Source organism: Choloepus didactylus, chromosome 8, assembly GCF_015220235.1.
Source record: "Choloepus didactylus isolate mChoDid1 chromosome 8, mChoDid1.pri, whole genome shotgun sequence".
In the NCBI taxonomy this organism is placed as follows: domain Eukaryota; kingdom Metazoa; phylum Chordata; class Mammalia; order Pilosa; family Megalonychidae; genus Choloepus; species Choloepus didactylus.
Window position 1 is genome coordinate 67,112,794 of NC_051314.1, and position 25,090 is coordinate 67,137,883.

Genomic DNA, 25,090 nt, shown 5'->3' on the forward strand with positions numbered 1-25,090 from the left:
GCTCACAGACAGGATAATCTGGAAGCTCTAAAATTAAATTTACTCAAGTCCCCTGATGTATCCAACAATAAGCTCAAATGCCATCTTTCTCCAAAGCAGAGTGCATCATAACACCATACTCAATTCATAAAGTAACTTAAATTTGCTGCTTAGCCATACATTGCCCAAAGAGCACAAATCACCACTTTGTAGATAAAAGTAAAGGGACAAACATGAAAGTGATGGGCACATAACTTCATTTTTCAACAACTATTCATCAAGTGTTACGTCCAACACTATGTTAGGCTGGGAATTTACAATCAATTTACAAGAGAAAAGACATATACTGAAAGTGGAGAAAATCTTGAAGTCATGTTTAAACACACCTGTGATATTGTCATACCTGCTTTACATAGCAATTTATAATCTACTACTACTTTCCACACATTTAACCCTCTATTATATGTTTTAAAGATGAAGTTGATAGTCAAAGAAGTCAAGGCACCTGCTCAAAGCTCATATGGCTGGCAAGTGACAGATCCAAAACCAAGATAGTCTCCCAATTCTAGATCCCCAGACTTTCCACTGAACCACACTCTTTGTGAAAGCTCCTACCAAGTTGCTTTTAAGTAATTATTCTATATACCAATAAATATAATAACTAACCTTTATGGAACATTTATTATATGCTAAGCAGTGTTCCAAGCCTTTTATATTAATTACTAGCTAATGATATCATTTACATAAGAGTACTCAGTCCAGTTAAAAATTCTAAAAATGATGAAAATACTCACAATGGCATTCAGAATTAATAAAAATAATAAAGCCAGTCTTCGCAACCAATTTATAACAAGAAACCCACAACCAAAGAAATGAGTTGGAGAAGGAATATGAAAAATCCAGAGGCTCATCCAGAACACAGGAAGAGGTTTCCCACCAGATTCCAAAATCACACCAGTTTTACCGTCTACATGAATTCTGAGGAGTTAGCCAAAAGATCACATGACTCACTCAGCCTGCATTCAAAGTTTGTATTAGCAAGCTTATTCCAGCACATTCCAAATTGTGAATGTATCCAGCACACTGAAATCTCCTATGGCTCTGTGGGTGGGTGCTCAGAGAACTGCAGACCCCCGCCCTGGAGGGCCTCAGCCTCAGCATCATGGAGCAACAGCTTCCCCCTTTGCAGCACGTTACACTGTTCACAGATGTTAGCTCATTTGATTTGATCTTATGTAAACCAGAAACTAGACAGTGACTAAGTCCCTACACAATGTGCACATGGCAGTTTAGACCTTCAGGGGAAAAGGAAAGCCCCGAGGAAGAGGCAAAATTTGTCACAGGGTCAAACGACAAGCACTGAGCAAAACTGTGCAGCCACATTCCTGCAGTCAGGCAGATGAAAGAGGGAAAAAAGAGGAGGTTAAAAATATCCTCATACAATATGGTACAATGTGTTAGCTTATACATAAATTCTTGGGCAAAGGAGCTACACTTTCGTATCTCTGATGATTCTCTTTTAATGCAATGGCATGCTTTGAATGAAAAAGAAGTTAGTTAAGACTCGTGATAGGTGGCCTCAGGCTAGGTCAGGAGGAAACTGAAAACAAAGCCACCACAGTGAAGCAGCAAGATTAAACAAAAAATAATAAAATACATATGACTCCAGGAATGAATGAAGCTCCCTGATCAATTACATTGAAACTCCCAATTCATTTTGATCTCTAAAGCCTTCAAAAAGACACAGCTAATTTCCTGCCTCCTTAAACTCTACTAGTTCACTTCAAGTCTCAACTATGGTCAGCTCTCCATACAGCCTAGTACCCTCAGATGAAAAGAGGCACATGATCCCATGTGGTAGGATACTTTTAAAACAACAATTGCTAGCATTTATTATTGTTTATTACTTGCCAGGTGTGCTGATGAGAAAACTGAGGCTTAAAGAAGTGAAATGACTTGCCCAAGATAATACTGCTAGTAACTGGTGGAGCACTGATTTAAACTCAGACTGCTTTACAAAGCTGCTTGCAATCACTCAACCCATTAATTAATTAAGAACACATCCCCTTTTAGCCCATAACAAAATTCGGTTCCTGTTTTTTTCCAACATTGAGAGTTTTTAGCCCTCACCTCATATGATCAAGACTCATAGTAAAATTCATTTTAAAACTGTAAGAAGAACACCGAGATCCCTTTTTTTCAATATTAAGGAAGTTTTTAGCCCTCACTTCATAAGACCAGGATCCACAGTAACAGTAAGTTTAGGGCTAACAGAACACGGAAATCTGCCTTCAGTGGGGTTGGAGTTTAAGTTGATTTGCTGATGTTGGTGCCAGGTTTGCCTTTTTGAAAGGTATCCCCTTCTCCTACATGACCTACTCCCAAATCTTCTCCACCAAACGGCAGGAATGGTTGTGCTTTGGGCGCAGTCAGCAGAACACTTTTCCTCTAGCAGAAGCTAACAGGGCAGCAGAGGATCAAACCCCCACCTGGGCCCAGCAGAGGCACCTCCGGAAAGCTAAACCCCAGCACCACGTGACCCAAGCTGGTCACTAGGAAAAGCCAGAGAGCAATTTTCAAATTTCAGAAAGATTTGATAGGGCAGTAACTTCCCTCCAAAAGAAAACGGGCAAGAAAAAAGCAACCCACAGTCTGTTTAAACAGAAACAGGCCGTAAATGGACAATTGTAATATTATTGCTTATTTAAACCATCTACATAATATTTACATTTTCCCATAGCTGGGAAATCACTCACTAGTCAGTACATCTTAATTCACCTCTGCCATGCCATTAAACCCAGATCTGCTTAAGGCCTAAACCTATAAAACTTCTGTTAGTTTAATTTCTCCTCGCAAAGTTCCACTGAAATTAAAGTCCAGTAAAATCAAGTGAATTTTAATTCCCTTGGAAGGCTTTATGAACTGGAATGCTGAACTTCATTTAGTATTGGTACTTTCCCTCCTCTGTAATTCACAAGCTATGTTGTTTTCTATTTTCATAAATTTGTTTGTTTTTTGAGAACATATATTCATATCATATTCACATAAATGTCATAGCTTAGCTAACATATGAAAAAATATTCCTTCAAATGAGCCTTTTTGAGAAATTTTCTGAGGAAACTTTCTTGAGCTGTCTAAACATATGGGGACTGGGGAAGGATCATAATCTATCCTAAATCAGAAACAACGCTTTCACATCTTTTTAAAAGCTTCATTTGATAAAAAATATTCTGAAAGAAAAAATTAAATCAGGGCTGACAAACCAGGAGTTAATCAGAGCATAAGAGATTAAGCAACCAACAAGATTAAGCACCAAGACTTAAATGCCAGATTCCATTCTAACTGCAAATTTTCAACAAACGACAAATCAGCTTGCAGGTAAGCATTATAAAAATTATCTTTAGTGGATGGGGTTTCTAATTCATCCCACCTACCATCCTTTTTTCAACACCTAGTTGCCCTGAATTCTACAGGAGTGGTTGGAAAACTGGCCCTAAATTTACTAAAATTCAAAAACAAGCAGGGGAGCTGCCCAGCGGTGGGAAAGATGGCACCAGCTCTGGGAGCCTCTGGTAGTGGGCACAGGTTATTCCTCCCTGTAGAATCTGATGGGCCATGCCAGGGGGATGACCCAGTATTTCCACCTTAACCCAGATATGCAAAGTAAACAATGGCCCTGTAGAACCGGATGTTACATTGTCTTCCTTGAGGTCTAGCAGCAAGAAGTGAATGCGGTATTCCTAGTGTGGCTGCACTGTGATTCTGTGTTAAGTCCATCTTTCCTGAGAGGAGTTGCAGGTGCACTTCAAAATCCGTGGATACCCCTGAGTACCTCTTTGTTGCTCAGATGTGGCCCTCTCTCTCTCTAACTGAGCCACCTCGACAGGTGAACTCGCTGCCCTCCCCACTACATGGGACCCGACTCCCAGGGGTGTAAATCTCCCTGGCAATGCGGAATATGACTCCTGGGGATGAATCTGGACCCAGCATCATGGGACTGAGAGAATCTTCTTGACCAAAAGGGGGATGCAAAATGAGACGAAATAGTTTCAGTGGCTGAGAGATTTCAAATGGAGTCGAGAGGTCACTCTGGTGGATATTCTTATGTGCTGTATAGATAACACCTCTTAGGTTTTAGTGAATTGGAATAGCTAGAAGTAAATACCTGAAACTACCAAACAGCAGTCTGGACTCCTGAAGACGATTATATAATAATATAGACTACAAGGGGTGACAGTGTGATTGTGAAGACCTTGTGGATCACACCCCCTTTATCTAGTGTATGGATGAGTAGAAAAATGGGGATAAAAACTAAAGGACAAGTGGGGTGGGATGGGGGGGATGGTTTGGGTGTTCTTTTTTCACTTTTATTTTTTATTCTTGTTCTGATTCTTTCTCATGTAAGGAAAATGTTCGGAGATAGACTGTGGTGATGAACGCATAACTATGTTATCATACTGTGGACAGTGGATTGTATACCATGGATGATTGTATGGTGTCTATTTCAATAAAACTGAATTAAAAAAAAAAAAAATCCATGGACAAGGGAAATAGAATCTGCACGGAGACAGCTTGGCAATCTGGTACACAAAGGACAGGATGCAGCCAGGAACTCTGTTTGGAAACGTGGACAAATATGTGGGGCTGGCAGAATTTGCAGACACCTACTCCAATGAAGAGAAACAGCAAGAGAGCATTACCCTATACCTCAGACATGGTGAACAATGGCTCCCTGAGCTACGATCATGAGCAGGATGTACAGCCATGTCCACAATCTCCATTATGACATCTTCCTTGTGATTCACTACATCAAGAGGCATTTTCATAAAATATGTTTATTTTGCTGTTTGAGAATGTGTATTTATAGCATATTCACATAAATGTCACAGCTTAGCTAACAACATATCAAAAAATATTCCTTAAAACAAGCCTTTTTGAGAAATTTTCAGAATAAACTTTTTTGAGCTGTCTAAACATATGGGGACTAGGGACAGATCATAATCTGTCCTAAATCATGACAAGCGCATGACAAGCATGAGTGGAGGGATTGCATCGAGGTCCCGGGGCCTTCTGCCCGGGGCTACTACTTCATACCTCCTCCATCACTGGTGATCTCTCAGATAATCACATTATTTCCCTGGAGTTGTCTGAGCAGACAGTGGAGAGAACCCCAGAAGAAGAGAAGCTGCATCGAGTTGTGTTCTTGCTCTCGGCAGCAATCTGAAGCTACCGGAAATGACAGCCCCACTGCCACCCAAGTGGCCTAGACTTCTTCCTCATTGTCCTTTTCTCTCTGGTGTTTTCTGTGTTTGCCATTGTCATTAGTTATCACACTCTACCACAAATGGCAGGAACAGAGCTGAAAGTGCTTCTATTGCTCTGTCCTGCTGCCACTGCCTCTGTGACTGTCACCTGTGAGGTGTGTCCTGCACACAGCCTGGTGGGTCTTCTCCAGTCTCCAGCAGATGGTCAGGGGCTCTGTTGTCATCGGAGCTTTGCATGCAGGGCCACCACATGCCCCTGGCCATCCCTGGGGACACCTGACTGCTGCAGGCATCCCACCCACCACCCCTAGCTTTGCTGCTGTGATGTGCCTTTCCATGGTAGGAGCGAGGAGGGATGGAAAGAACATATGCTGTTGTGATGCCAAAGTCACAGAAAAGAAGTTCACAGCCTAGGCTACCTTGTTGAACTCAAAGAATAGAAGATTGCCAACCCCTCATACCTTCCACCCATCTATTCATTGGCTTTTGTTTTTTTGCCTAAGTCTCAGTCAACATGAGGCACTTTCCCTGCTGCATGAAAACTTCTTTCATTCCTCCCCTTCCACTCCCTACCCCAAGCCCGCCCCACTCACTGTCCTCTCCAAATGTGATCTGAGCTGGAAAAGACATTTGGAAGCCTCTCTTTTGGGGCCTGGAGTGGCAGAACAACTTATGTTTCACTGACCCTTATTTCCTTAGATAGCCATAGGCCCAGAGTTTTCTGCTTTGGCTGGCTGCTCTGGCCTTTGTCCTCCAGCACGGAACTTGAGTCTGTTGTATCTGTGGACTTCCCAGTCAGGTCCCTGCAGCCCTCAGTCAGGCCTGGCTGAAGGCTGGTGTGCAAGTGAAGCTTGGAAGACTTCGTGGATAACATGGAATTAACTGTGAAACTCACCAAACTCCAGGCTGTGACACTGAAGGTAACATCTGCCGGGTGGTCTAACCACAGGAAAATGTCTCTGGACCCTGGAGCCTGCACGTTCAGAGTTTATCATGAACTCTGCTGAGTGTTTAAAATGTAAGGAAGCTTTCTTCTTGCAGCCTGGGCTTGGATACTCCCCAAAGAGGAAATCTGCCTTCTTTTTCTTATTGGATAGGAAAAAGTTGCTGTTCTTGTGTTACAAGCATGAGAGCAAAAGCCCCTCATCATCTGAGCCTGCAAGTTTGTTTCTAAGCAACAGGGCCTGAGTATCATCTTGTATATGTCAACCCTTTTTCTACAGCCTTAAATAACAAGAGGTCACGTGCTGATTACCTGGCTGCTCCATGATTATATTGGTTAGTAGGCTAGAATCTCCCTGAGGGCTCGGAACTCCGAGGCTCTCTTAGCCACCTACTTCTGTAGCCCAAGGGAAATTCTTCAAATGGCGAAGAACCAAACATGAGCTTCTGGCTCAGCGTCTTGCCTTCCTCAGGTGGACTTTTTCCTGAGCCATGTTCTGCTTTCTCCTGGGTCCAGAAGGCAACCTTGACTGGGTATAGGTTTCTGTTCTCTAGAGCCTTCCTCTACCCTTCCCTGTGTGTTTAATTCAGCATCACAGGTTGTAGTGCTTTCCTGCAGGTGGGATTAAAGTAGGGCTGAGACTGTCCACCATCCCCTCAAGAGTAGAGTGGTTGAGGACAAACCATGACGCAGAGCTTGGCCTTAGAATCAGGTAGGACTGAAAAATCAAATGGCTGTTTTGTCTTTTGTTGAGTTCAAGGGGAGATTGGGTGGCCCAGTGCAGTGGGAGGACCTGGGTGGCCTCTTGAGATGGCCGAGGCAGTGAGGAAGGAGGAGGGGTTCTCGCCGGGGGCGTTTGGTGACTCAGCTCCAGCGCTCCTGCAGGCCTTTCAGAGAGGGCAGGGAAGACATAAAATGCAGTCTCCGCCCAGTGAGGAACTGCCCTGAGAAAAGTATATGGCTCAAAACTACCCAGGGCAACCTGGAATTGTCTGTCCTGCCCCAGCTCTTACTTTTGCTCTAGAAACAAGGTTTCCTGTTGTGAATGGGGCTGCCTCTGGTTCTGGGCGCTGCTAGAGGAGGGAATGTTGGTTCTCAGTGCGGGTCTTTTGTGCATGGTCACTGCAGGCGAGAACAGCGGCACCTCCTAACAGATCCCTCCTAACAGCCAGCCTTTAACTCTTCCTCCTCTTAGCGTAGAGGACGCCCTGAGGACTACAGCTGGAGCGTGAAGATGACTTGGCCGCCATCTTTGTGAGTCTCCTCTGAAAGTCTGGTGTTTTTGGTCTTTCATAGTTTTCAAACATCTAAAACAAAGCGGCTCTTGTTTTAAAACTTGTTCATTTCAGTGGAAAATTACCCAAAACAAAAATAAAAGGGCAGGAACTTCTAGTGACCCCCTTTTTATATAGTTAGCAAAAGACATATCATCCAACTGTCCACCCTCTTTATTCCACGGTTTAACAGGATGGTGATACTTTCTTAGCAATGCGTTAACTATGTTGTAATTAGAGGAGTGTCAAGTAAAGTATTTTGCTCCGAGTTTCAGTGATGTCAGCCTGAAACACAATCTACAGTATTTCAAAATACCAGAATATGTAATGTCCCTTTGGTAAAAACAAAGCAAGTCAAAAAATAACCTTATGTTCAGCTGACCACAAAAAAGAGGAACCATCTACCATGCTAAATGTGCTTAAGACTCAAGAGAAGTAGTGTTCTCTTAAGATTACTCCCTACCTAAGAAACAAACGGTCAAAGGCCATGAACACTCCTCCCAAAAAGAGGAAGCACAGAAAAATATTAAATTCCATTTTAATTACAGGAATGCAAATTAAGTAACAATGAGGTGCCTTTACTCCATGGAAGATTTCTTCTGTTTTAAAGACTTTTTCCAATGGAGCTAAGTGTACAGTGAAACTAATTTTAAATGTTAACATAAATTAGCAATATGTAAATAAAACCATAAAAATGGCCACACCCTCACACTCAGTAAAATTCCATTTTTGTAGCGATCCTTTAAAAATAAATCCATGAAAAAAGTTTCATGCTCAAAATGTTCACTACAGTATTACTTATAGTAGCAAAAATCAGAAGAATCCACATTTTCCAATACTTGGAGAATAATGATATGCCTATTCAATAAAATATAATGTAGACATCAAAATGATAGCTGAGATCATGTAGCAATAGCCTGTAATTCTAGGTTTAAATAGCAGGATTCTTATTTGTCAGTACAGTACAATTACACATACATAAAAGAGATACATGAAAAAGACTAGAAAACAATTCAGCAAAATGATAATAATTATATTAGGTTAAGTGAGATTATTGGCCAATTTTCCCCAAGGTTTGTGATGTGGGTTTTTTGTTTTTTTTTTTTTATAGCATTCTTGTTATTTAAAAAAAAATTTTAAATAAAAAACATACTGCTCTAACTACCCAAAAAACCCAAAGCTTAAAATCTTAATAGAAAAAATGGCCGGTTTATGGGAAATCATGCATTCTTTTAATGTATATAAAACAAAGACGGTGCCAACTTTTGCACTAAAATCCTGCTCTTTACTATGGACAAAAGACCTATATAGACTAGGTGAACTTCATGAGCCCAGGTTTCATTTCCATTTCGTTCACCATCAAATCCTGCACCTGGTAGGGTCTAACACACTCCCTAGTATTCAATAAATACTTGGAAAATGAATTTAGAAAACAATCCTCACCAGTCTTAAAACACACACCCACACACTTTGCTCAACCTCCATTAATTTCATATGAACACTCTGCTGATTACACTAATACTCTTAAATCCAAGATCTTCCAGTTTCCAATTCCCAAAATCATCCTTTCTCCTCCTCTAATTATCTCACTTTGCTTAGTATTGGGATAGAGAACTAAGTGCTGCAGTTTATAATTAGTAAATTATTCTTAGGTGGCTGCATCATGTAGCAGCAGTTAGCAATTACAGTCTACAAAACACATATTTAGTTTGCTGTTTTAATATTCTATGAAATAATGAACCCTATTATGTCTGTAAACCAAAGGCAGAGTTGCAGTTTTCCAGAATACCATTAGAACAGGTTTCATCCTTTCAGATCACATACAAAAAAAAAAAAGAAGAAGAAGAAGAATGATCACCCCCAGGAAAGTTTCACAATCCCAAAATGCTGGTATGCGTGACCCAAGATAGGCTGAAAAGAACCTATTCACAACAGTAAAGGGCAAGTTCCCCTTAACAAAAAAAAATCTCCTCAGTATGAATCTGGAACCATAAAGAAGATAAAGATCCTAGCAAGGGCTACCAGCTCTGCCTCAGCACAGCTCTGTCCAATTGAAATATAATGTGAGCCACATAAAACTTTCTAACAGCAACATTAAAACTAAAAATAAATTCAAGTAAATTTATTTAACCCAATACATCAAAAAATGATTTCCATGTGTAATCAATATTAAAAAGTATGATATATTTTACATTCTTTCCTTAACTTGTACTAAGTTTTTGAAATACCATGTGTATTTTACACTTACAGGACATCTCAATTCAGACTAGCCACATTTCAGGTGCTCAGCAGCCACACGTGGGGCTGATGGCTACCATGCCTGACAGAACGATGGCTACTTCTATCTCAGAACCAACTGTATTTTATATTTTAATAATTTTTTATGATCTCTGACATTGTTCTTAATGTTTATCTGGCCTTCACCATTAAAAAAAAATAATAAGTCAACAAAAGCCAGTTAACCAGGCTTTAATAGCCCAAGCCAGAACTCACTAAATGAAGAGAAACCTGGAAAATTAACCTGTTTCAAAGAAATATGGTTAGCTCTTGTATGAGTTATTAACTCTGTTTAATGCATTTTATATCCTTGAAAATGATCATGTTTCTGTTGAAACATCGTCATCTACAATTTTAGGATAGACGTCAATAGGGAAATCTGACTTGTTTTACAGGGATAAGCATCTCAGTCAACATTTCCGTCTAAACAGATGTATAGCTTTATCATACTTTACACAATAGGTGTGTTCCTGAAAGATTGTAAACAATCAGAAGTTCCTTTTATATACAGTTAAAGGAGCAGCTCTTAAAGGAAAATTAAATATGTTTTAATTTGTTCATTTGATAAGTTTTTTTAAAATATTACTAAGCAGCTAGGAACTTTGTTTTGTTCACTGCTCTAGCCTCAGAGCCTAGAACAGGGTCTGGTATATAGAGGCACTCAAAAAACTGTTGACTAAATGAATGAACGAATGATAGTCTTTCTTAAAATAAGGGGAAAATGTATGCTATAAAGTGAAGTATAACTAACTAGTAATAACAGTTATCACCAATATCATCAATTTTTAAATACCTACTAAGTGTAAAATATTGTGAAGGCTTAAGGTCTAGCTGGGAGAGGGAAAAAAAAACTGTGTCCTTGTGCATTAAAGGAAAAATAACAGAACAAAATACTAGACACACATCCAAAATGAGCAGGCTTTCATTCACTTGACAAATATTTACTGAGTGCCTACTAAGTGCTGCGCATTTATTTTATTTTATGTGCTTGTTAAATATGCTGGTCTCTGTCCTCATTAAACAAAATATAACTATATATTATAATTATTGTTATGAAAGGAAAGAGCAGAGGGCTTTAAGGTGGGGGGGGGGCGCCTACTTTAGACCAGAGATTCTGGAAGACTTAGCTCTGAGCAGGTGACATGAAAGGAGAATAGAGTGAAGCAATTCCAGACCAAGGTTCTGACTTGGAGAATAACTTGGATCCAAAAAGGAATCAAAACAAGGTGACTGCGACTATAGTCCTAGTTAAACCCTACTATTTAAAAGGTTGTTGCATCAGTGGGTGAACAATTAGCTGGGCCTTGTAACATAAGTAATGCCTGCTCAGCCATGGGAAGAATGAAAACGTCCTCCTAGGCAACATATATGGCTCCTCAATGAGCAAGGGGGAAAAAAAGCTAAGTCAGCCATGAAATGTTTCATGTAAGAGCAGCTCCTTCGCATGGCAGGCTTCTACCATATATCCTGTTGTCTATTCACCCTGCCTTGGTAAGAGGGACCTGCTAACTAATGGCCTTGGGCCAATTTAGGACTGAACCCAAAAGGCAAACTCAAACTGGAGCCTTTATCAAAAGACAGCTTCTTATGCTGGGGAAGTAGGGGGATCAAGGGTTGATGCTCAGGGTTAAGAGTTGGCAGTCGGGCTACACTTTAAAACATTTGTTCAGCCTGGGTTTTCTCCCAGAAAAAAAGAATGTTTACAGTATGACAGTCACTGACTGTCAAAGGAAGTCTAAAAAGAATAACCACATTATTGGATATTTTTAGCTTTTCTTTTCATAAATGTTTTGTATCATGTCACTATTTTCCAAATAATTCCAAATTTTGCAAGTTAGCCAGAAGAAGGAATGGGGTAAAGAATGCATTGTGCATAATATGAGGGTATATAAGATCAGTGACTAATTTTCTTTTGAAATTCAGTTAAAGGAATACACCTTTGTGAGTCCTAAGCACACACACCCAATTCCAATGGATTATTACTGTGTAAGAATGGAATATATCAAATGTGGAAATGAGACTGTGCTTGGACCAAAATAACTGGTGGGAATGTTTATGTCCAATAAAATCCAATAAATCCAACTGAAAGTTAGTAAGGCAAGAGCTAAAATACTTCTGATTTTATGAACTGCTATTCTTCTGCTGCCCTGAATGATCTACTTCCAGAACTTCCAATGGAAACCCTGAATAAAATAGTACAACTCATCACTATTGATTCTAGCAATAAGATGCAGAACCAAATAAAGACCCACAAAAAGATTTAAACTATGATAAGGAGAAAACACAAAAGATGAAACTTGTGTAGTCTGACAGGCTTGCCTTAATTAAATAATTCTCTGGTATAACTTTTTAAAAAGTGTATGGCTCAGAAAACAATTTCAAGTTTTTCAAACACGTCTCAACCACATACTTTAAAGAAAAAAACGTCTCATTTCCTTATTCCTGTTAATTACCAAAGATTCATTTAAGACTTAGCTAAGAGGTCAGAGATGCTCCAATAGATGATAGAACTGACTCCAGGCCTTTTCTACTATTTGGAAATCTGAAAGATGTGTCCTGTATTTATAGGAAGTTTGATTTTGCTGGAAAATCAGAAAGGTGAATTATGAATTACAGAATTGTCTGCATCTTTGGTTCTATTTAAAACAACTAAGTGGATCCTTTAAAACATAGCAAATCCACAAAAATCCACTATGAATTATGACACTGTAATGAAAATAAATGCAGGATATGGGACCAAATTTTAAGAAACTCCTAAATTATATATATGCATATTTGCACAGGGAAAATGGAATTTTAAAAGTATTTTTATAGCTGAGAAGCAACCAAAAGAAGAGTAGAACTTGAGTCAGAAGACTTCTGAGTTATAGCCCTTGCACTGTCTGAGAGTGCCTCAGTTTCCTCACTTCTCATTAGGTTAATGCTCTAGAGAGAATCATAAGGTAAGGTACATTGGAAAACCATAAAGAACCAATTACTGTCAAACCAGGAAGGCAATCATTCATTCAACCAGGTATTCGTCCAGGTACCAGGGATACAGCATAAACGTGACATCTGAACTGCCACAAAAAGACCACGTGTTCATTCGCTTAGCATCCTCCACACAGGGTTTTAACCTATTCTTTTTTTTTTTTTTAAGACAACAAGATACCAAAATAAAATAAAACACAATGATAAAGTTTTCTTGAATGTGTATATAGGGTTTTGTTGTTGTTGGGGGCAAAGAAGTTGGGATACATTCCTCCGCCTGCCTGGCAAAAGAAATTTTGTCTCCCCTACCCCCACCCTTTCTCATAATCCTGCCTTTACCACAAACATCTCCCTCTCTCTTGATATTTTCAAGAGTTCTAAAAACCACATTTTGACTTTTCCATACCAGGTGGAATGACACCAAAAAAACCACTATTATCAATAATAGATTGTTATGGTGACATCTTTCCACCCCTCAAGAGAAAAGATAAATTTCACTACCACACTTTTTGTCCAAAGTGCTTATCTTATTTCTTTGTAATCACCAGCATAATAAAATAAAAACAAGCTTACCTAATCTTATGGTAATTTTTACTTCCTTAACTAAGAAATCTTACCAGGAATAACATACTCACTCAAGTCACTCCTTAAACAAACCACAATGCCCATCTAAGATTCAGAGCTCATAATACTTTCTCCACCTGGCAAATATGTCCTATAACTCAGCATCTTGCATGTGTTACATAAAAGGGAAAACAAACAGAAATTAAAGCTTCAGATTACATGTACTTATCTCTTTAAGCAAGGAACTAGGTCTTACTGTTCTGAATTTCAGCACAATATTTCAAAATACATACTAATGTTAAACCAATTCTTATTGCTAAATGAACGTATTATATGAGTATAAAAATGCTAAATGAATTTTACATAAATTAATGAGTATAACACAGAAAGACTATGTGTGTGTGTGTATATAAAATGAGTGTTTTTACTTTTTAAAGCACTAAAGGATTCATGAGAACGAATGGAATTGCATGAGCCATTCCAAACTGGATTCTTTGGCCCTTGTGAAGTAGCATCTTACATCAGGAGAATCCAAGAACCAGCAAGTTTTCTGCAAATCACCAGCCACTTCTGGAATAGATTCCAAACTACTACAACCATCGCTTACAACTGCATGTCAATGGTAACAGCAACGTAAGTGGAAGGAAAAAAGGCAGAGCTCAAAAAAGGAAAAGATGAGAGGGAGGAAAGAATGGGCCCAGAAAAAGAAAAAATCAAAGTTAAAAAAGCACAAGGAAATGCAATTCTTCCATAACCGATTGGGGGAAGAGGGTGTTCTAGCTTCCAAACTTCACAGCAATCTCATATCATTAGATCACAGTCTACTGAAAACAAGAGATCACTCAAAGTGACTAATAAATTGTGTGGCCTTAAACCTCAGAAACAATAAAGACGGGAAAACTACTGCACCAGGACTTCACTCTGGATTAACTGTTGTTACTGAATAAGGGTACTTGACTTCACTTTTGCCCTACACCGTCCCCTCTCTATTGGTTTAGAATTTAAGAGACTGAAGAGACTAGAATTTCCGAATCTTAGAAGGAAATTTGACCACAGAAAGTGGTCAAGTAAAAGATTTGGTAAGGAAACCCTGAGAGATTACACTACCCAACCCAATCAACCAACTCATTATCCGGGTCCCGGAAGGATTTTCTTTTTTTTTTTTAATTCAAGTCTATAGGACCAAATTTGTTGGAAATGTTTGGTGCGCGCCTGTTGTTTTTTAAAAGCAATTTTGTTCCGGTTCAGCCTCCTCTAATCTGATGTAGCATGGCTGTGTTGGCAGAGCTCCCTGGTGCGGCTCCCAGGGCCAGGAGGGCGCGGGTTCAAGCACCAGACTTGGAAGTCCAGCCCAAGTGCCCCATTTTGGGAAGACCTCGCTAAAAAACACTAACGGTCGGCGACACCCGCCCAAGTTCCAGCCCATCTTTTCATGCTTCCCACGGCATGCTTCCTCCAAAAAAGGAAGAAACCGCCCTAAATCTTAGCTCTCGGCTAATATTTACCTAGCACCGGAACTTGCTTGCAAAACATTCGAAACATCCATGAACTTGACTTTACAAGAAACGCGCAACTTTGACTCCCGCAACCAACATTTATTCGGCGGCTACTGTGGTCAGGCCCTGCTTCCCGAGGCCTCCCCAAGATAAGCCCCCACCGGGAAGGTAGGGGAGGCCAGGTCACCGCAGCCATCCCTGGCTATTACACGCGCCCCCCGCCTCCCCCCAAGCCATTCGGGGGACCAATGAACCGATAAGGAGTGGAGACCGACGGGCCGAACCCGACTATTTTTCCACCAAGGGCGCGGGGGAAACTCCAGAGCCGCCTCCGTGATCTTGGAACTGCTCGGCGGTAGACAGCTCGACGCACTGGCTTCACCCGGAGGGCGGCAGCTGCGGGCAGCCCGCAGACTGAGCCGCAGAGGTCATCTGGCGCGGAAGGCAGAAGGCAGGAGCCTCAGCCTCCCCGACCTTCCTCCTCCTTCCTTGCCCAGGGCGCCCCAAGCGCCCACACTCACGCCCACTTGCACAAGCTTAAGGCACTTCCCCGGGAGCCAAACAGGCAGAAGCCACATCTCCGCGGCCTCCTCCTTCCCGGAGAACCTCCCGAGCGTGCCCCTCGGAGACACGTGGAGTCAGGCAGAGCCTAGGGCGGCCGGACCCCCGAGAGCCATGGGGCGCGCACTCCACCCTCCGTGCACGCCACTCACTTGCTGGCCGGCGCGGGGCTTGCCCTGGGGAGCTCTCCTGAAAAAAGAGGTTCTGGCGGTGAAGAAGAAGTCCTCGGTGTCCTCCTCCAGGCTGCTGTAGCCGCTGCTCATGCTGCTGGTCCCGTCGCGCGCGGGCGGCCTCCCGGGTCACAGGCGGCCAGGCAGGGGGCGCCGCGCCCTCCCGCCCTGCGAGGTTCGCGGCGCGCGGCCCGGAGGCGCCGGCGGGCCGTCCTGCTGCAGCTGCGGCTCTGCCCGGCTGTCCCAGCCCTCCCGCCGCCTAGCCGCGGGTTCCAGCCGCGGGTTCCTGGCGCGACCCGGGCCCTGGTGCGCCCGCGGCCACGCCTCCTGGAGCCCCGCCCCGCAGCCCGCCCCTCGGGGGCCCGGCCACCCCGCTCCGTCCCTCCCTTCGCCGCCGCGGACACGCCCCGCGCGGTCGCAGGTGGGGGCAGCACACCCCGCCCCTTTCTAGCCGCTGCTTTTCTTCTAGCAGTTCTTGTGTCACCCGGAAAGCCCGTTTTGAGGGCTACGTTTGTTGGGTCGATGCTCCAGTTCGCTTTCCCAACTCCCGGTAACTGCCTAATCCTCGGTGATCAGTTCGCCCGCCCCCACTAGGCAGGATCGAGTTTGGGGGAGGATCTGAGCAGAGCGGGAAACTCTCCCCTCTGTCCCCGCCTTGCTCGCGTTCTGGGCCCTACGGGTAGCGGTAGAGTTGCCTGGCCGAGGGGCCCCGAACTGAACCCCGGCAGCCTGTCCTTCCAGGAGGGTTAAAAGTTATCGAAGATGGGCGGGGAGCTATCCACTAGGTTGGGTTTATTCTAAAGAAAACGTCCGCTCTGGGAACTCAATTGAGCTTGGATTTCCCTCTCCGCCTTCTCTCTAGCGAGGGGTGATTCCCCATAAAGATGGCCAAGGTCGTTATGATCTTAGAGTCACGCGGGACAAGAGGATGGGGGGAATGTACTAGGGAACATTTTTAATAATCGTGTGCTTTTTAAATGTTTCCTTTCAGAATCAACCTTATACAGTCACCTACAAGACCTGGTTTAAGTGGGGGGAGGGGGAATGAGTGATTTATATTCATCCGTAATCCTTGTGAAATTTTACTGGACAGCCACTCTTCTTTTAAAACGCACAGTCACCCTCCAAGCCACCTATGGGTACCAATCATTTACACCTTGGCGCATACTGAATTGGTTTAAGTCATACTAATTTCCTAGAACAGATCTGAAGTTTGTTCCATTGCTTCAGGAGTAAGCAAACTTAAGGAGTGAGAAGAAGAGAAGGGTTAGAAAATGGAAAAATTTCACCCATTATCACTGAACTTTCTCACGTCATCTCCCTTAATCCTCAAAACAACTCTGCTGGTACTATTTTCTGTCTGCTTTACACCTAGGTTAGCGGAGGCTTAGAGAGGAAGGTAGTCCTTTCCGTGGCAGGACTAGAACCACTCTGCTCTGCTTTCAGCTGATTGGAAGGTCTTCAAGATCCCATTACAAGCCCTGAGATTGCTGGGTAGTCAGCCATGCTCATTTGTAGACTAGAGAGGGGGTGACATGGTAGCAAGGAGAGAAGTAGAATGGGCTCAGTAGGCATTTATCCCATTAGAATGGCTGCTAAATGGAAAATGACAAGTGTTAGAGAGGGGGCAGAGAAATGGAGCACTCTTTCATTGCTGGTGGCACTGTAAAATGGTACAGTATTTATGGAAAATTGTTTGGTTATTGCTCAGAAAGCTAAGTATAGAACTACCATTGATCCAGCAATCCCCCTACTAGGTATACACCCAAAAGAATTGAAAGCAGGAACTCAAACAGGTATTTGCACATCAATGTTCATAGCAGCATTATTCACAATTGCCAAAAGATGGAAACAACCCAACTGTCCATCATCTGATCAATGGATCAGTAAAATCTGGTATATACATACAGTGGAATATTATTCAGCCATAAACAGGACTGAAGTTCTGATACATGCAATGACACAGATGAACCTAGAAGACAGAATGTTGAGTGCAATAAGCCAGACACAAAAGGACAAATATTGTATGGTCTCACCAACTTAAAACAATTAGAATAAGCAAATTCAGTGTGTCAGAATCCAGAATATAGGTTACCAGGAGATGGGGTAGGGATAAGGAATGGGAAGATAAGGTTTAAAATGTACGGGATTCCGTACCCAAAAAAAAAAAAAAAGTACAGAATTCCTATTTGGAATGATGGAAATTTTAAGTAATGGATGGTGATGATGGTAGCACAACATTGTGAACACAATTAACAGCACTGAAATATATATCTGAACATGACTAAAAAGGGAAATGTTAGATTGTATATATGGTAACAAAATACAAATTAAAAAGAAAATCCACAGAACTACACTACACAAACAGGGAACCCTAAGTTAAACCATGGACTTCAATGGTACAGTTATAAAAATGTACTATCATCAATTTTAGCAAATGTTTTATACCAATGCAAGGTGTTCGTGGTGGGGTGGTGGGTGGGAATCCTGCATTTTATGCATGTTTGTTCAGTAAACCCACAACTTCTCTAATAAAAAAAAATTTTTAATAAAATTTTTAAGTTATTTATCCCCAGGTTAAAAGAAGGCTCTACTTTCCTTCAAGCCCACTCTTACATCCAGCTTGCAAATTGGTATATTACCCCAAATTACCACAACTTCATGAGGCCAGCCTTACATAACAGCCCATTTTAAAGGTCCTACAACATTAAACCCTTCTTCCTGGCCACACAGCTAATGAGTGGTTAGAAACCAGGAATTCTAACTCCACATTGTTACACCCAGTCTAAACTAATTCCTTTGTGTGCCATGCACATAATCTCATATAAAAGAATAGGACAATTCTCTAATTTTCTGAAAGATTGTTCTTATTTGGCTCCATTTTTTCATTATTTTATTAATGTAATCCTTATTAAATACTCCAATTTAAGAGAATTTAAAAGAATTGAAATAACTTGTTTCATTGAGGACAAAAAAGGGGAAATACCCCACCCAGAACAAATTCTTTTAAATGGTTTCTGAATAGTTTGAGGAAAAATATTAAAAGGAAAATATATTAAAGTGCGTTATGATCCACTATACCATAAAAATGACACTTTCATAGTATTTTGGGGCTCCAAAGGATGGAATTAATTCTTATATTTGTCAGCACACCATCAGAATCAGTTATAATAAAAAGGCATGATTGAATAATGAAATAGAAGCTCTACTTTTTAAACAATAAAAAAGCACAAAAGCATAAATAGATAAATAAATAGATAAAAGGAAGAATTGGCTTTCTGTTTCCTAAAAACAGCATGATAATCATTTTTAAAATATTTCTTCTGATAACATTCTTAATAAAAATATTATGAATTTAAATTTTGGTATATAAAATTAGTATTTGTAAAAATTCAAAATGTCACATTAAGCAACTAGACATTTTTAACATTTAAAACTCAGGGAAGGGGGTGGAATAAATAAAATAAAATGTATGCAACCAAGTTCAGTTTTGAAAGGACTTACTGTCAAGCACAGAATGGAATTTGCAAGTGGACTCTATTACCATAAAAGTTCCAGTGATACAAGTCTCTAATGATTTATATTTACAGTACAGTAGAGTTACTTTTTCCATTTCTGTGTTAAATGAGGAGTATTTTTAAAATTTAAGAAACATATGCAAATATTATAGACACACAAATGCTTTGTAACAGTACTTAATTATCTTGTACATAAAATCTGTTCCTTTAAATTAATGTAAAAGGAGAGGCTTTCATAACAAGTTAACTCCTCTTGCTTAACAGCTAATCCACCATGAGAAAAATAATCCTATAAATGTGACTATCAATCAAAAAGATTAAATCATTATTCAGATTCTTTAGGCATTTATATACCTAAGTCCACAAATAGTAGAACCCAAGTACAATAAATGTAGAAAAAAATTTAGGCACAGTTCACACATTAACTAAGCACACTTAGAAGTACATTTTTTCTTTTTTTAAATTTGTTCTAATAAATATAACACAGCATCAAAAAGGCAAAGACTTCTAGATTTTACTCTGCAAAAATTTAAATATTTTTTAGGCACACAAATGCAGTTATGCACATGCACATACATACATATACAATGTTAAAAGACCAAAGAAAAACAGGAAATATTCACTATCTCAGTGACACAGGGCTGATATCCTTAAAATATAAAGAGCTTATGAAAATCAATAAAAAAGTTGAATACCAAAACAGAAAAATAAACAAAAGACATGGTACACAATTCATGAAAGGAGAAATATAAATGACCAATAAATACACTAAAACCTTCACTTGGTCAACAAACATTTACTGAGCACAAATTATATGCCAGGCACTGATCTCAACACAAAAGATATTGGACAGAACAGACAATCCTTGTTCTTGTGAAGCTTATTTTAGTGGGGGGTGGAGGAAGACAGACAAAAGAAGATTACATATTATGTTAGAAGGTAATAAGTACTCTGTTGGAGATTGAATCATGGCTCTTTAGGATCCAACCCCTGGTCCTACAGGTGTGAACTCATTTATAAATCGGACCTTTGAAGATATCTTTAGTAAAGGTGTGCCCAAACTAAATGACGGGAGGCCTTAACCCAATATGGCCAAAGGCCTTATAAGCAAAGGAAACAGACATGTAAAGAGAAGGCACAAGTTGCAGCCAGAAGCTGGAATTCAATAGAACCTGGAAGAGAAGGGAGAATACACCACAATGTGCATTTCCATGTGACGGAAAAGCCAAGGAACCCCAAAGATTGCTAACCAGCTAGAAAATACTGACCCTGGGAGGGAGCAAGCCTTCTAGCCTCTGAAACGATGAGCCAATGAATTCCTGTGGTTCAGCCAACCTGTCTCTGGTATCTGTTTAGCAGCCAGAAAGCTAAAACACACTCTCACATAAATCATGTAGTAAGAAAAATCAAGAACATTTTACATAAGTTCTCACCAAGAAGGTCACATTCGAGCAAAGACAGATAGGAGGTGAGGGAGCTGGCCCTGCAAATAACTGTGGGGAAAGCATTTCAGGCAGAGAGACCAGCAAGTGCAGAGGCCCTAAGGCACGAAGGAGTGTGTGTGGCAAGTTACAACAAGAGCAAAGAAGCAGTGTGTCCAAAGTGGGTGAGTGGAGGGGAGAGTGGTAGAACTGCATCAGAAAGGTAAGAGGGATGGAAAGTTACCATTCTTAGAAGGCCTGAAAGCACTGCAAAGACTTTGGTTTTGGATTTTCTTTTGAAATGAGAAAACATTGGGGCATTTTGAGCAGAGGAGTGACATGATTTGACTTACTTTTTTAAAGGACCCCTTTGACTGGTGGGTAGAAAGTAGACTTAAAGCTTATGAAAATTCAAATAAGCAAATGAAAATGATGAGGTACATTTTTTACTCATGAGATTAGCAAATATTTTTTAAAACAAGTCATGAATCAGCAAGCATAATATGAATACATTTGTATAAATATAATCATAGGTAATAGTCTACTTTTAAGGAGTGCTGAGAATTACGATAATTTATCAGAGAGATTTTTAATAAAGGTACCATTAATTGATAACTGAGAGATATGGAAAAGTCATGGCTGTGGAGGTCAGGCAGACCTGAGTTGGAATGACACTGTCACTTATTCTTGTGTGACCTTTAGCAAATTAATTAGCTTCTCTCTGGCTCAGGGACATCATTGGTTTACTGTAGGGATTAAATGAGAGAATCCATGTAAAGCACTTAGCATAGAATACAGCCAAGCAAATATTAGTCTTTCTTGCCCCAATATTAGACCTCACTGGATACTCAACATCCATTGCCTACTTCTTCCGTGTTAACCAAACAAGGAATTTAGTTCAGTCATGCTCCCCTGAGGAAAAGAGGTCCACTCCCCAGCTAAGGGGTAAATTCTGATTTTCAGAGCAAGGAGAGGTAGTCCCATTGCCAAAGATTGCTTTAGGTGTGGGGAGGTCTCATATTCCTGGCCTTTGAGACAAGAGAAAAAGGCTGCTTGGTGGCTTTTGGGAAAAGTTTCCTTGCCTTGAAAAGAGATTCACAGAAAGGGACCTCTCTCTTCTTCCACCGGAACTTGTCATGCCTTAATGTGGTACCTGGAAATTCCATAAATTACTTTACTGACAAAGCTGACACACTGAAGATGGCAATGCAGAAAATAATGGAAAGAAACTGTCTGAGTCCTTGAATTAACCAACTTCAAAGCTGCCCTATTTAGGACTTCTTGTTATATGAGACAATGTATTTTCTTTATTGTTTAAACTAGTTGAGTCAGTTTTTTGCCACTTGATGCCCATATCGTCTTTTTTTAAAAAGTTCAGTTATATTGAGATATATTCACATACCATACAGTCATCCACAGTGTACAATCAGCTGTTCACAGTACCATCACATAGTTGTACATTCATCACCACAATCAATTTTTGAACATTTTCCTTACTCCAAAAAAAAAGTAAAAATAAGAGTAAAAAAGAACACCCAAAGCATTCCATCTGCCCCCATCCCACCCTATTTTTAATTTAGTTTTTGTCCCCATTTTTTCTACTCATCTGTCCATACACTGGATAAAGGGAATAGGAGCTACAAAGTTTTCACAACAACAGCTACATAGTTATGTAATTGTCTTCAAGAATCAAGGCTACTGGGTTGCAGTTCAACAGTTTCAGGTATCTCCTTCTAGCTATTCCAATACACTAAAAACTAAAAAGGGGTATCTATATAGCACAAAAGAATGCCCTCCAGAGTGACCTCTCAACTCCATTTGAAATCTCTCAGCCACTGAAACTTTATTTTGTTTCACTTTGCTTCCCCATTTTGGTCAAGAAGATTTTCTCAATCCCACACTGCCAGGTCCAGGCTCATCCCTGGGAGAAGCCAATATCATCTTAACTGATATATTCATTCATTCATTCATTCATTCATTCATTTTTCTCCTTGAAATATACCTCTTGTCATATTTCTGCCAAGTTCTGTTCTCCCATGTCATCACTGGGTAGAATCCATAGAGATACAGATAAAACCAAGAAAAAGAATTTCAAAATGATTACTAAATTGTTCCCATGAAAATAATTTAGAAAGGCCATTCTCTCATATTTAAAAAAAAAGAACAGAACCCATACAAAGGGCTGGTCTCCAAATTGGCTTTAAAAAGGAAAAAAAGATGTGCTAAAATTTCTCTCAAAAATTCTATGACACTCAAGCTTGAAGTTGATGAAAGTTGGCTGCTTTCAGGACTCATACGTAGGGGATGCACAATCAGTGTCTTCTCGGTCAGTGCCTGTGACGTTGACTATTACCCTGCTACCTCCATTTTGCTCATTAGCACAACAGAAATAAACAATATAATAACTGAAAGGAAAAGCATTTGGTGGTTAAGTATGTGGGCTCAGAAATCAGATTGTCTGTGTTCAAATCCAGCCTAAGATGGTATGACCTGGAGCAGATTACCAACCTGCCTAATCCTCAAGTCAGTTCCACTCCTGGAAAATGGGTGATAATAATAGTCTTTACCTGGTAGGGTCTTACAGGGAATAAACAAAACAAAGCATTTAAAGCACTGTGTCTGCCACATAGTAAAACTTCAATTAATGTTAGCAAATATAATTACATACAAGATTACTATTTCCATATTTGAGTACATCCTCAAGACCCAAGACAATGATATCCAGGTTTATAAGATACAGTGAGGAGAAAACACATCCCATCACAGATTTGCTAATGTAACATACCCAGGACCTACTGAAATGTGCCAAAATATTTCAAGCAAAGGGCACTGCTTGGTGTGAGTATTCCAAAATAAAGCTATGTCCAAGTAGATCTCATCTTAGGCTGGTGCATTTCTTCATTGCTGTGATAAGAACTGGGCAAGGGAAAGCCCATATCTGATGAAAAAAGTCCTTGATCAAAAGAATATCTGTACTTAATCATATTTTCTTCTGTCTCAGACCCTCAGAGCACTTTCCATTGATATTAACTCTCACCAAGTGATAATTATTTGTCTCTTTTAAAAGATAAAGAAACAAAAGAGATAGATGAGAGGGCTGCTCCCCAAATTTGGGAGAGTATTGGGAAGAAGAATGGGAGCAATCTCTAATAGTAGCCATGACATTTGATTTGAAAATGAAAAAGCTAAAGCAAATATGGCAAAAAATTAATGCGTATTTTGCCTGAGTAGTGGAAACATAGTGATTTTTTATCTTATTGTCTGTTATTTATGTATGCCTGGAGTATTTCTTAATTTTATAATTAAAAAACACTAACCGGGTAGGTAGTAATTGGAATCTTTTAAATGATTACATTTTAACACTACAGTGAATTTCATCTATAGGTTGTGGAATAAGAGAAGGGAGACTCAGCCCTCAAACACCTTAAAACTTAAGGATGATAGTATAGCAGACTATCTCACAATTTTGTGAAAGGGTTTGTTTTTAAATGGCAATGATAATAATAATTATAATAATATGTAATAATAATCAATTATAATAAATAGAATTAATAGAATAATTACTAGTTTCAATAAAGCCTAAGGGGATGAAAATCTAATATAATCCTGGTTTGGGCACATTGGGGGGTTGTGAATGGTACAAAGAGAAGATTGTGAAGACAGGAGAAAAAGTATTTAGCACTTCTATGTCTACAATTTCTTTTCCCATGGAAACCTAAATAAAAAAAGAGCAAAGATGTTTCAGAGCAAAAATCATTTTAAGTCTGAGAAATCAAATACAGTAACAATAGGATAAAAACTTTTGTTTAAGTTATAGCTTCACAAATTAAAAAAATCCAAACAAAACACACAAAACCACTGGGGTCTAAAACGCTCATTGGAAAATTTCTTCTACTATTACATATATATGTCATAATTTTTAATTTAATTTAATTTTTAATCATTCATGATTTAAGCTGAGATAAAAAGATGGATGCATACATGGTGAGTGAAAACAACAGTGAGCTCAAATGAGGGGGAAGAAATTAACATTTATATTATTTTGTCAGAGATGGTACTCCCAAAAGGGATTTGAAACTAAAACTTAATTAGGTGGGTTGTTCCTCAAATATTTGGGAATTTTACTGAGCAAACTCACTTTAAACTCACTTTTCTATCATGTCCAGTGATAGAAATCTTATAGAAAAAGGACAAACTGAAGCAGGCAGTGTTGTGATTTTTTATTCCTAAGATAATATTTCAGAAGAAGACCTCTCAGATAAGGAAAACAATTAAGTCAATGAGCATGTATTGAGCTTTTACTATGTGCCAGGCACTATTCTGAGAGCTTGGTATGTATTAATCAATTAATCATAATTTAATTCTCACCCCAGTCCACATTTTCCCCTGATGAGGAGGAAGCATGGAGTAGGAATTAAGTAATTTTCCTGAGGGCATGCAGCTACCCCTTCCGAAGCAGTCTTTTCTTCCAAGCTCACCCTGCTAATCACTGTTCTATATGTGCCTCTTGGGCTTAACCGACTTCAGGGTAAAAGTCAAGTCCAATTGCCTCAGAGGGAAAAACAGAAGGCTTCAGCCAGCCAGAAATGATTGCCAGTGAATTGATTCAAAATGCTTTGTAAGAAAGTATATTTGTGTGAGATATTCACTATT

The 25,090-nt window shown here is 40.0% G+C and overlaps 1 protein-coding gene and 1 pseudogene across 1 annotated transcript in view; one reads left to right on the top strand and one right to left on the bottom strand.

The window, feature by feature from the left end:
- RASSF3 (Ras association domain family member 3) overlaps nucleotides 1-15,773 on the bottom strand; it is a 69,987-nt gene extending 54,214 nt beyond the window's left edge. The window contains exon 1 of the mRNA XM_037844995.1: nucleotides 15,481-15,773. Coding sequence (XP_037700923.1) covers nucleotides 15,481-15,591 — 111 coding nt within the window. The 5' untranslated portion in view covers nucleotides 15,592-15,773. The remainder of the gene's footprint in view (nucleotides 1-15,480) is intronic.
- On the top strand, nucleotides 4,579-5,384 carry LOC119541562 (annotated as a pseudogene).
- Nucleotides 15,774-25,090: the final 9,317 nt, after the last annotated feature.